Source organism: Crocodylus siamensis, chromosome 8 (genome assembly GCF_052110815.1).
Source record: "Crocodylus siamensis isolate JL-2025a chromosome 8, ASM5211081v1, whole genome shotgun sequence".
Classification (NCBI taxonomy): domain Eukaryota; kingdom Metazoa; phylum Chordata; order Crocodylia; family Crocodylidae; genus Crocodylus; species Crocodylus siamensis.
In genome coordinates, this window is record NC_143402.1 from 72,558,587 (window position 1) to 72,570,692 (window position 12,106).

General features: G+C 44.5%; 1 protein-coding gene across 2 annotated transcripts in view; it reads left to right on the forward strand.

Moving 5' to 3' along the window:
• Positions 1-12,106, forward strand: part of RAB11FIP4 (RAB11 family interacting protein 4) — a 185,162-nt gene that overhangs the window by 165,091 nt on the left and 7,965 nt on the right. For both annotated transcript variants that reach the window (XM_090059207.1, XM_090059208.1), the window contains 7 exons: positions 2,781-3,004; positions 4,915-5,106; positions 5,870-6,004; positions 7,976-8,011; positions 9,177-9,276; positions 10,072-10,175; positions 10,775-10,915. In XM_090059207.1, the coding sequence (XP_089915333.1) occupies positions 2,781-3,004; positions 4,915-5,106; positions 5,870-6,004; positions 7,976-8,011; positions 9,177-9,276; positions 10,072-10,175; positions 10,775-10,915 (932 nt within the window). The remainder of the gene's footprint in view (positions 1-2,780; positions 3,005-4,914; positions 5,107-5,869; positions 6,005-7,975; positions 8,012-9,176; positions 9,277-10,071; positions 10,176-10,774; positions 10,916-12,106) is intronic.

The following is a 12,106-nucleotide window of genomic DNA, read 5'->3' on the forward strand; positions in this document are numbered from 1 at the left end:
AATAGGAGCGTGGAGGGGAATCTGCATTAGAATGCTCTTTAAATATACTGCTCCTTAACATGGCTGTGTAATTCCTATTTAATATCAGAGCATGGTGAGTATGTGTTAAAGGAGCAAAGCTACTTCCTAGCAACAAATGAGTCCAAAGTGCTGTGATGTTGCTGCTCTGCAGTGATTTGCATATGGGATTTATCTTTTGAGAAGAGTGTCTGCTGTGGAGCCGTGGGTAGAAACAGCGTTTCTCAGCGTACTGATAGGAAGGGCAGCTACAGAGCACGTAAGAGCAGGGTTCACGGGACACCGTGCAGTATAACTGTCGGTGGTGGGATTCTTCTGCGTGAGAGCAGTACACAGCTTTTTATTTTTGGAAAGGAAACTTGGACCCTCATCCTGCAAAAACTTCACGTGTGGATAAATGCTGGGCATGGTAGCTATTCCATTCATCAGAGCTGGGATTTTTCAAAGGGAATGAGGTGTCCAGTTTCCTTTGAATTGTAATGGTATGAAGGTACCTATATCCTGTAGGTCCCTTTTGAAAGTGCCAGGGCACAGACAAGTGAAACAAGTATGATGAATTAGAAATGGGGAATTTCTATCAGTTGTGAGCACACATCTGCTCATCTCCTGCAACCATTTCGTATACCTGTTCTATCCCACAGGAATTGGAAGTTGAATTGGGGTAAAGTCCATTTTATCCTTGATTAAAACAGTTGCTGAATGGTTTAGCTTCACTTATTACAAGTATATTTGATGCATATAAGTGTCCCCTATATGACAACCCATTTTAAATCTGTCCATACCTGCAATCTACTTTCTCTTTAAAGTTTCTAGAATATAAAATAACTGGTCCCATTTTCCCCATTTTTGGACCTGGAGGAATACAGTCCTTAATCAGTCGAGTGGTTTGATTAGGGGTGGAGAGCTTTCCTATCGGCTGTCTGTGGGTATTTGAGTTATGTAGGCCTTTCGTACAAGTTCTGAAAGTCTGAATAAAACCAGTTTCCCCTTTCATACGCTCAGATTTGCGTGGGGTCTGTGACTCTGTAATCCTTCTAGTTCCTCAGATGTCAGCCTACCAGTAAAAACAGGCTAGATAAGACCTAAATTCCTAGTAGCACTTGTTACTAATGGCTGTTTCAAGAAGCTGTAACTTTTCTCTGATAAGGGTACTTCCCTTCTGCATCAGCTGGGAAGCTGACAGGGCGTTGCACAAACCTGCTCTTGTCCAGCATAAAACACCCCCGCTCCCCTACGACTTCATCTGGATGTCTGGGGCAGATCTTTAGTACGTGTATTTTCATTTTAAAAGTGGAGGATATTCCTCTGGGCTCAGCTGATTCTTTTGTTCCAGTATACAGCAGGGTATCTGCAGCAGTCTGTGTGCAAACTCCAGCGCTAACACTGCTGCGTGCTGGACGAGACCTGGGCAACGATTTTCAGATCTGGCGCCCTCAGTCGTCATTGGCCCATGGGCAACAATACCTACTGAGCAAGTAACATGCTGCGAGCAATGTTGGTAGATTTTGCAGGTCGTGTGTTGCCTCTGAGGCACTGGTTGGGGGTGGCTGGAGTACACCCAGCAGAGGGGGAACGCATACAGGTGCAAGTTTGCTGTGCAGCATGGTTCTTCCGTCGTCGTGATTGTTGAGAGGAGAGAGGAGAATCACGTGGCTCAAATGCAAAGTTATTCCAGTGAATTGCTTGGTCATCAGCTGCAATGAATAACTTCGTGGTCCTGAACTATGAAACCTTAAACACGCGCTTCATTTTACCTGCCATGGGTAGGCCTAACCGAGAACTCGTGGGGCTTCAAGCTAAGTATGTGTGTGATGCTTACGCAGCAGGGGCCTTAGCCATGCCGTTTGAGAGACTGGCTGCATACCCTTGAGCCAGCATGAATTGTGCTACAATGAAGGTTGGAAATGTTTGTTGCCATGTGTTGGAACAAAGGACAAAAGAACAGGATCTCGGGCTTTTTTTTTGTTTCAATTTTAAATGATTTCATCTCGCAAGGACAAGAGAACAAGGAAGTAGAATAAAAATACAGCTTCGGGTGGCTATTGTAAAAAGCCATGAAGAAGCAAGTGTCAACAGCAAAATGTTTTTGCAGTAAAGAAAAGGGTGTCATATTTTAGTCTAATACTTAATGGTGCCATAAGCTTCCCAAAAGCAGGAACAGATGTCTTTGGGTTTTTCCCCCCCTTCTTTTATGCATTTGTCACTGCAGCTTATCAGGTTTTTTAAATCCTTGTGCCAGCTTTTATTTTTTCCAGTCTAAATTCTTTTTTCTTTTAATAATTAAGCAAATGGTGCACCAAGTACTCCTGGTTACTTCTGTGTAAGAGGTTACTTTACTACATAACATCACTGAGAACTTGCCCTTTCCAGAAACTAATTTGGGAACATTGTGGGAAAAGGAATACTTTAGATTAAAGAGAGCAGAGACTGCGACGAACAAGCTCTGTTGTGAACTGCATTAATTGCTGCCCTGGTTCACACTGTCACAGGTGTGTTGGGTAACAAGGATTACTGAAGTTGGCTGTTTGCTGGTTAGAGAGCTGTAATATTTGTGCCGCCTGGGACACTGTGCACCGAGGGGTTGCAGGATCTGACTTTGAAAGAAAAAGAGATAAAAGCCCTTCACTCTGACGCTTACCCGAGTTGGAAGTACCAGAATCCAAAATGCATCCTTGCAATAGTAATATAGCTGCTCTTACCATTTACTGCACCTAATGTGAATGCCTCCTGACACCCTCCCTCTCTCTTCTTTCCATTGGCAGGATAGTGAACTTCACGACTGTGCCTGTTTGGACAGTGAAAGTGCATACAGTGAGGCAGAGCTCTTTCCTGATGAAGACACGATGACGCTGGCACAGCAGGAGATTCACCATGAGTCTGACATGGACAGTGCCATTGAGAGTGCCCAGAGCTCGGAAGCGTCTGACGTGTGCAGAAGTGAAGAGAAGGACGGCGTGCTCGGAGGCCTGTTCCTGCCTGGAGACAAGTGAGTGGTAGTTCACCCGTCGGAGACTTCTTCCCCCCCCCAGGCACACATCCCACGTCAGCTGATCGTTCTTGTTTCAGACCAGTCTGATATCACTCGGACGTCTGAACAATCTCAGATTAAGCTCCTAATACCCATTTAAGATTTAATGGCATTTGGCCATCTATATCTCCCTTAAATGGCTTTGAAAATTCCAGCTCTTCTCTCTTTCTGGATTTATTCTCCCATCTCTGATAGGGTTCCCACGTGTGCCTGGCACCTCCAGCTGGGATTGAGTTGCATATTGTAGCGACAGTCCTGGTATAGCCCTTTACAGTGATCTCAGTGCATTAGCCATGAAAATGGGTGGTTTTATTCCTCCTCCCTGGCCATACCTGGTCTATCCCCCCCTTCCCTGAGACCGTTTGTATCCTGATTCAAGCGTGAATCCACCACAAAGCAAGAGAGTGTGGGGGGTGCCTTAAAGCTGTTGTCTCGCCTCATCTAGCTAAAAACATGCAGGTGTTGGGCTGGATGGAGGAGATTTATGTTGCTAACTACGCTCTCTTCTGAATTTCCTTACACACGCTGCTGTAATTCTGGCCTTTCTTCACTTGAAGTGCTTATGTTTTTACCACTGTAATATTTATTTAATGTAGTTGCATGTGTGATTTGCTGTTTTGCTTTTTTATTTTTTTTTAAAAAGCAAACACTGTCATGTGGCATCTCACTGACACCTGCTTGGGGCACCAGGAGACGTGGAGCCCTAGATCCTCTGCCACGTGAGAGTAGGTTGTCATCTAGGGGGGCCAGCACTAATGGAGGGAATGGGACATTGTGCCAGGGTGTGTTTGAGACGTGCACCACCAGCTCCTTCCACCTTCTCCCTCTTCGGCACCTGCTGCTGCGTCCGTGTTAAGCTGAATCCACCACCAGCGTCAGCTCTACAGACCGTAGAGAATCCTCATCCGGAGCAGCTTCCCTTAAGCAGCCAAGCAGGCTGTGGGAGCCTAGCTCCTTTGAGCTGCCCACTTCAGGCGCAGGGTTTCTGCCATGCCATTCCAGCCCCCTGGATTCCCGAGCAGCCAAAAGGAGCAAGCTGCTGTGAGCTTTCCTTCGGGGAGCTGAATTCTAAAGCTTCTGACCCGAAATGTTTTCTGTCCTTTAGTTGAAACTTGTGCCGTGGCTAAGCATTTGCACTCTTGGGGAAGCAAAGCTGGCATTCTAGTTAAACCAGAACCTGTTTGGAAAGATGGTGTTCTTTTAAAGTGAAACAATTTCCCTGCCTTCCCCCCCACCCTCCTCTTCCACCCCCAGAAGCATTATGCTTACTCCCTATTAACTCCACGTGGCCTTTTTTTAGTACACACGGTGGAGTAACCTAGTGCATGCGAAGAGTGCTTGTGCAGAGAGGACAACATGGAACAGCTGATATGCAGTAAATTCACACCTGAGCATAGTGTGTGCTGACTTGCCCATGTGGACGAACCCTGGGAGGTGGAGTTGGGAGACTCCAGTTTCATTCCTGACTGTCGCTGACTTGCTAGGACCTTGGGTACATTGTGTAATCCCTCTCGCTGTCGGATCTCTTCCTCCTCCTCTTTGCAAACCTGGTTTCTTGTTAGACCAATTTTCTTAAAGTGTTTTCTGATCCTTTAGACCTTTTCAACCAGTAGGCAAGAGAGAGTCGTCAGAAAAAAAAATCAATGCAGGCAGGCGGCATTAAAAATATTATAAGCTAGAGCAAAGATGATGCAACACTGTCAGTGTTCTCTGGCATCCTTTCAAACGCATACAAGTACATGATTCTCTCATTCATGGGCTGTTTTTTTACTGTGATAGCAAACGGAAGTTTGTGACTTCCTGAAAAGGTTGAGAAACTTCATGTTAGAGGACTAAGAAAGATGACCTCTTCTGATGTCTTGTTCCAGGTCAAGTCCTCACAACCCTTCTGCAGCTTCTGACCTCTCCACCTACTCCACTGCCTCCCTGATCAGCAATGAGGAACAGTTTGAAGACTATGGGGAGGGAGATGATGTGGACTTCACTCCCAGCAGCCCGTGTCCTGATGATGAGACCAGAACCAATGCCTACTCTGACTTAGGCTCATCTGTGTCTTCCAGGTTGCTGCTTAATTTTTATTTGTTTATTATATCTTCATTTTCCTCTGCAGGGGCCTGTCTTGGAACTGCTTGGTGTGCCCTACATGATGACTGGTCGTCTTAAAATAAAAATTCATTTCTGTCCCCAAACCTATTGGCAGATGTTTTCCCAGTGAAGGAAGACTGCATCTGATGAAGTGAACTTAGAACACAAGCTTTCATGAACCCATAAATATAGAAAATCTTAGTAAAGTTGCATATCTACCCTGCCGCCTTCCCCCGCAAAAGCCACAGCAGAGATGTTGCTTCTGGCATCCATGGCATTGGGTTCCACTAAAGCCCTTGTAGCTTTATATATTCTAAGTTATAGATTTTGCAGCTGGAGTCGCTATCGGAAACTACCCGATTAATTTTTTTTTAAAGCTGGAATCAGATTAGCACCATGCTATCCCTGTAGAGAGCTCAGAGGTGACTGGTCATCTCCTTTTTATAGTGCTCCAATTTTGCATATGCTTAATATTGGCTTATTGAAAGCCATACTCTGTAAAGATGAGTGGGCTTGTCCTAGGAGCTCAGACAAATACAGCTATTGTAGCCCTGGGTTGTCTGACCACCTCTTTTTAAGTGTCTTCTGCAACTAGCCCTGATGGATAAAGCTACGATAGAAATGGTGTTGCATTTGCCACACATTTGCTACTTATGACTCTGTATGTGGTGTTCTGGTAAGAGGAAAATGAAACTTGAATCATGTTATCAGCTACCCTGTCTCTTTTTGTATATACAGTGCTGGCCAAACACCAAGGAAAATGAGGCATATTTATAACAGTGAGTTACTGGATGTCTACTGCTCTCAGTGCTGCAAAAAAATAAACCTACTCAATGACTTGGAAGCCCGGCTGAAAAACTTGAAAGCAAACAGGTAAGTAGCTGGCACTCTGTTCTTGAAAGTCATTTTGAGAAAAGGTGCTAACTAAAGAGGAGAAACCAATCTATGTCCAGTCGTTTTTCCTGTGGATGTTTACCCAGTATATCTAGTACTAAGGCCCAGGCTGTTCTTTTAGAACAGCATTGGAAATTTTAAACCTTGCTATCCCATCTGATCTTAACAGGAACTGCTCCCAACCATCTAGAAAATATGTCTCCGGTGTTAGACCACTGATGCCCTCTTCATTTTAAAATATGTGAACAGTGGGGACTCAAACTGCTGCTTGAGGCTGGTGTTGGAACAGCCTCCCCAGAGAAGTGTGGCGAGCATCCTAACCTTAGTAACAGTGGATTTACTAGTCTAGGTATGTGTCTGGGGAGCAATCCATCAGACAGGCACACTGACCTAATAAATGTCTGGGGCAGCTCTTTAGCATATGTATTGTCATGGCTCATTGATGTTGTTGATATGAGCATCAGCAGTGCTAGGACAGCTCGCCCTAGCTGAGGATTTGCCTCGTAATCTCTAGCTTCTGTGGCTTAACCTTGCAGCTGCAGCGTACATGCCTGGGAGGAAAATAGCTGGTGAGATTTTGTGCCCTGAAATCTGAAGCTGGCATTCTAGCAAGGGAAACTGGGTGAAAGAGCGCAACTGCTAAAAACCAGCATGACGGTGACTTTTTTTGGATGCCTCTGCATATTCTAGCTCTGCCCTGAAACTCCCCAGTGCTCCACCCACTTGTAAATCTCCAGACAAAGACTTCCTTGAGCTCCCAGCGTCTCAGAATTCCTCTGCCGATTGCAGCAGCTCATCCATGAACCTGTAGCTCCCCCTAGACGCCGAATACAAATGCTGCCTCATTCCATGTTCTTAGGGACAAAAAGACAATGCGCTGCACCTAGTCCCAATAAGAAAACAATAGCATGGTGTGTGTTTGTGAAAAAGTTTTAACTGCTGTTACGACAGCCTGTAACCTGATAAAAGTCAAAGCATGACTGGCTGGGTTTTTGATACCTTTGTAATGAGAAGAGATGTTGCAACTGCTGCCACCGCTGTGTTCAGAGAAAGGTGTTCTGTTTCAGTAAGTAATGAACCATCTGTCTCTGATGCCTTGCCTGCTCCAAGGAGATAATTTAAATTAAAGAAAACTCTGTGCTTGTACAGGCGTATGCATTGCCAGTCATTCTGACATGTGCTACAGCCTAGTTTATCAGACGCGTTGAGAGCATCTGATGAAGTAGGCTGTTGCCTATGAAAGCCTAAGGCTTTCTGAGTGCATCTTCAAAGCACCACACTGCCCTGCTTTTCATCTGACTTCAGGCAGCTGACCTGGTTACATGGCTAGGTCCCTCTCTTGGAATGCGTTAGACATCTAAATACCAATTTGGGGATCTTGCCCTTGAACAGTGCTGCTTCTCCGAAACTCCCTAGGCAGGTGAAGTCCTTGCTTCTGAAAAGAAAAAGGATGATTTATTAAAACAGAACAAAAAATCTTGAGATACTTTATATTTTAAAGTCTATGGTAATTTTGAGGGATGTGTTGGGGAGGGAAATACTTCCATTCAAAAATCATCCAAAAGTTGGAAACTTGGAATAAATATGTCACTAACACTACCGGTACTTGCAGTGTTCCAGTTTCTTGCTTTGACACAAGCTGATGAAACCCTGTTTAATTGTAACAGGACTCTCTGTACTGAATACAGCATTTCCAAATTAATTTTTATTAACGATCACAGTGGCTTCTGGCTCTATGCCCACCTTCATGTTGCTAGTTCTTGAGGTAGTTTGTGATGAAGTTGTATGGTTTGCTCCACTAAATAATTGTTCAGGAATAAAAAGTCAACACTTGACTGTTACATGGTATACAGAACTCAGCTGGCTACTAAACTGTGGGACTGTTAGTGACTCTCATGTTAACCAAATAAAATACATAATTACTGTGTCATTTGTTCTTTCTCCATGTAGCCCCAATCGAAAAATATCAAGCACAGCTTTTGGAAGGTAAGAAATTGCATCTGCCTCCTTCTGGCTTATTTTAGTCCCTTTTTAAAATCAACTCCTAACAGAAGTTTATGTAGATGGCACAGATTTAGGAAGGGTGTTTCTCTGGCATCAAGGAAACTAAATATGATGCATAAACAGAAGTGAGGAGCAGTTGTGTGTTTGGTACTGGAAATGGTTACAACAGAAGAATTACATTTTTTCCCCCTCCAATTTGCTTAGCAATTAGGAAGGAACCTTTTATGTTTTTTGTGAGTAGAAGAGGTAAGGAAGGAGATAACCAAGTATCTCATTAAGTTTTAAGCTTAACTTGGCTAACATCAGTCAGATAGCGTCACAGCAAAATAGGGCTGGAAAAGACTGAAGGTCATCATCCATTCCAATTCCCTGCTCAAGGTAGGTGCATCCCTGTGTAATGCATCCCAGATAAAGATTTGTCTAGCCTACAATTAAACTTCCAGTGAGAGAGGTTTCACAACTTCTGTAGGTGATCTGTTCCAGTATTTAAATATCCTTGGATAGAAACACCCAGTGTCCTGCTTTCTGGACTTCATGAGTAGTCCTTTGGGGCACCCTGCAGTTGGATGTAGTTGTTGGCAGTGGGGGTCTAGTTCTGTAAGGTAGGAAGAGCCCGTGGGCTAAAGAGTTGATGGGATTTGAGGGTATTCAGGGGTGTTGAGAGAGCTTAATAGAAATAAGCCAGCTAAGCTGACCACTGGGTATTCTTGGGTGGGTTTCCCAGCCACTCCCTTCTTCAACTAAAGAAACCTGTGCTGCTTGTCTTGCAAAATTGTTGCGCTTCGAGGTTAACTCTGCCACCAAGCATCTTTGTAGGTCTTGTATGAACATGAACACACTGTAGCACCTAATTTGCCTAAGAATAAACAGTGTTTTAAAGCATGTTAACTGGTTGTGGTGAGCCCTGTCTAAGGCTACTAGCAACAAACTCTGACATCTGAAATAAATGTATTTTTGTGGTGTCTGAAGTAGTAGAATTTAAACCTGTTAGTTAGTGTGGGATTAAAACGTCAAATGTATATGTATCCTTAAGCAGCTGTAAGTTATCCAGATATTTGCACCTTGAACGGCCCATGCTAAGCTACTTTAAAATATCATGGACTCCTACAAAATCTCATAATAATCCCCACCCCCCCTTATCTTCCAGACAACTCTTCCACAACAGTAACTTCAGCAGCAGCAATGGCAGCACAGAAGACTTATTCAGAGATAGCATAGATTCTTGTGATAATGATATCACTGAAAAGGTGAGGAGCCTTTTATCATGATTAATCGATTTAATAGAGCCTTTGTTGGTTACACGTGTCTGCTTGAATGAGCCACCTAGAGTGGCTGGTGATCTCTATCAGGATCTCTGACTATCCCACAGTTAATGCTCACTTCCTTTCCCAAAAGAATCAGAAGAGCCTAACCTAATGTAGAAGCTAAGGAACTGATGGGAATGATGTGCATTTTAGCATGATTAATATATCAGTCTTTCAGTCATCAAGAAAATGAAATAAATCAGGTTTGTATTTATTAATTAAGCAAGGCCTCTTGAGGCTTAAATTTCCTATTTACAGCTACTGCTACTCATTTTTGTCGGGGGGCGGTGGAGGGGGGGCGTTATTATTTCATTGTATGTACTTTAAAACCAAAGTGTGTGGAAGCTTAAGGCCAAAATGTTCAAAGCACATTTAAGTTCCCTCATTTTGGGGGGTGTTTGACTTAACACTAAATGTCAAGTAGCTGAGTGCCTGCAAGCCTGAAGTTGGGCCCAGTTTCTCAGGTTGGCCATCTAAAACTAGAGAGCACTCACTGCTGGCTCCTGTGACTTTGCCTTGCTGCAGCATCTTGCAGTTGCAGAACAGAGTGGAGAGGCTGAGGTTTTTTCTTCCAGCCTGGTGCCCTGGCCCGCTGGGTTGTATCCCCTGTCTGGAAGGCTAGTACTAGAAGACCCTTTCAGGGAAGTCCTGGCAGAGTACCTTTTGTATCTGGCTAAAATGTTCTTTTTAAAATTACAGGAAAGTGTGCGATTGACCCAAACCCTTATTCCTTTCTAGGTAACGTATTTAGAAAAGAAGGTGACAGAACTGGAGAACGACAGCATGACAAATGGAGACCTGAAGAGCAAACTGAAGCAGGAGAACACACAGCTAGTTCACAGGTAATCGAACATGCAGCTTGCTTCCCCTGTGCCGCCTGACTGCAATACCTCCACAGCCAGAGCTGTAAGGAGGCGAGCAGCAATATGGAAAATCCAATATTGCGTCCCAGTTGCTGAACTGTTTAAAAAAAAAGAAAAGTGCAAACTTCCAATTGAATCGTCTGCATGTCACTGAGCCAGCGCCCTCACACCTCCTGACGCTGGGGTCTTGCTGAATATGTAGTGAGCAAAGACTCCTGACTACAGTTAGTAACGCAGTGGGGTGCTGCTGCCAAGCAAGGTCTGACTGACTTGTCTCCAGGCCTGTAAAGATGAAACTATGGCATGTGGTTTTGAAGAGGATTCTTTAGAGCTTTTGTGAGTGACATATAGGGGAGAACTTAAAGGTGATCTTGGAAGTGGAATTTACTCCCTTTCATACAACATTGACAAATAGCACAATAATAGAAACTAATGCTGCTTAACTTTATGAATCTGGGAAAGGAGAGAAACAAGGGAAGTGGCGAGTTCAGTAAAAAGAGGGGCGAAGGTGCTTTGACGTATCCCAGGGTGTTGGAGCATTCATGAAACCATTACCAAAATAATGTTGGCTTCCCTAGAGTTCACGAACTAGAAGAGCTGTTGAAAGACCAGGAGACATCAGCAGAACAAACCCTGGAGGAAGAGGTGAAGAGGCATAGAGAAGCATACAGCAAATACGAAAAAGAGAAAGGCACTGAAATTGAGCTGCTGAACTCAAGGTAATGCACTCGCTGGCTTCACTAGTGTCCTTCAACAATACCTGTTGTCTGGATTCATGCAGAAAACAGTGACTCTGTCCCTCACTCTTGTAGTTGGATTTGCTTCCACACTTGGTGCACAAGCCTCGATGGTGGTTTGTCGCCTTTGGTGCAGATGGGTATATGGGTTAGATACTTGGAGCTGAAGACTCACTTCTGAGTTATGTGACACCCAAGAGCAGGCCTGGTGGTTTGTGTTGGAAGGATCCATGCCTGGAACTTGCCCTCTAATCTTTACAGCTGCTATGCACAGACTCCTATACCCATGCAGAGCCCTGCTGGCAGATGTATCTTAGCCTTTTGGGGTATGGATACACCTAGCTTGTCCTCCAAACTCAGCTCTATTGCCACTTGTCCCCACACAACTTGCATTGTGACAACATGTATATGGTGTAATAATGAACATACGGTGTGAATGCGTGCCCCTAAATGACTGCCTGGGCACCCAGCATCATTAGGATCAAACAGGAAAGAAGCTAGATAACCTCCAGCTACTGGTGTTGCAGGCTCACAGCTGCAGTGACCCGCCAAAACATCCACCCAGACATTCAGCCAAGAGCCTTGCACCATGCTGTGAAGGGTACCAAGCTGTGGCTCTGACTCGCACTGGGGGAGAAAACTCTCTATGCTAGAGCCTCTGTAGGCCTAGAGAAATTCCTAGAGAGTAACTGGACTCTAACCTTGCCTGTATATGGATCCAAGGTATATCCATTGTGTTCCCATCTGCAGCCAGAACTGGAAGGCTGTTGGCCCAGGACCTGGGGCAGTCAGTTGCCGACCGCAGCAAAACCCATGCAGAAAATGTATTGGAATGCTGTTAATGCAGCAGAGCCAGGCATTACATGTGTTGTACTTGTGTGTGTGTTCATGCAAGATGCTGCTTTTCAGCTGAAGCTGCCATTGGGTAACAGATGAATTGTATGTTGCTGCTGACTTCAATGCTGGAGCACCCTCTCTGCCATCATGTCATGATGCGTACGTCCATCTGAGTAGATTTACAACTTTCCAAAGAGAACTGATTTGCAACTGAATTGGGTATTTTTTTTTAGGGGTCCATTTCTTTCTGCTGGACTCTGTTCAGGCTCTGATCTCTTGCCTATCAGCTGGGTACCTAAATGCCAGTGTGGCAGCTGGGGCTGCTTTAAAACAAGA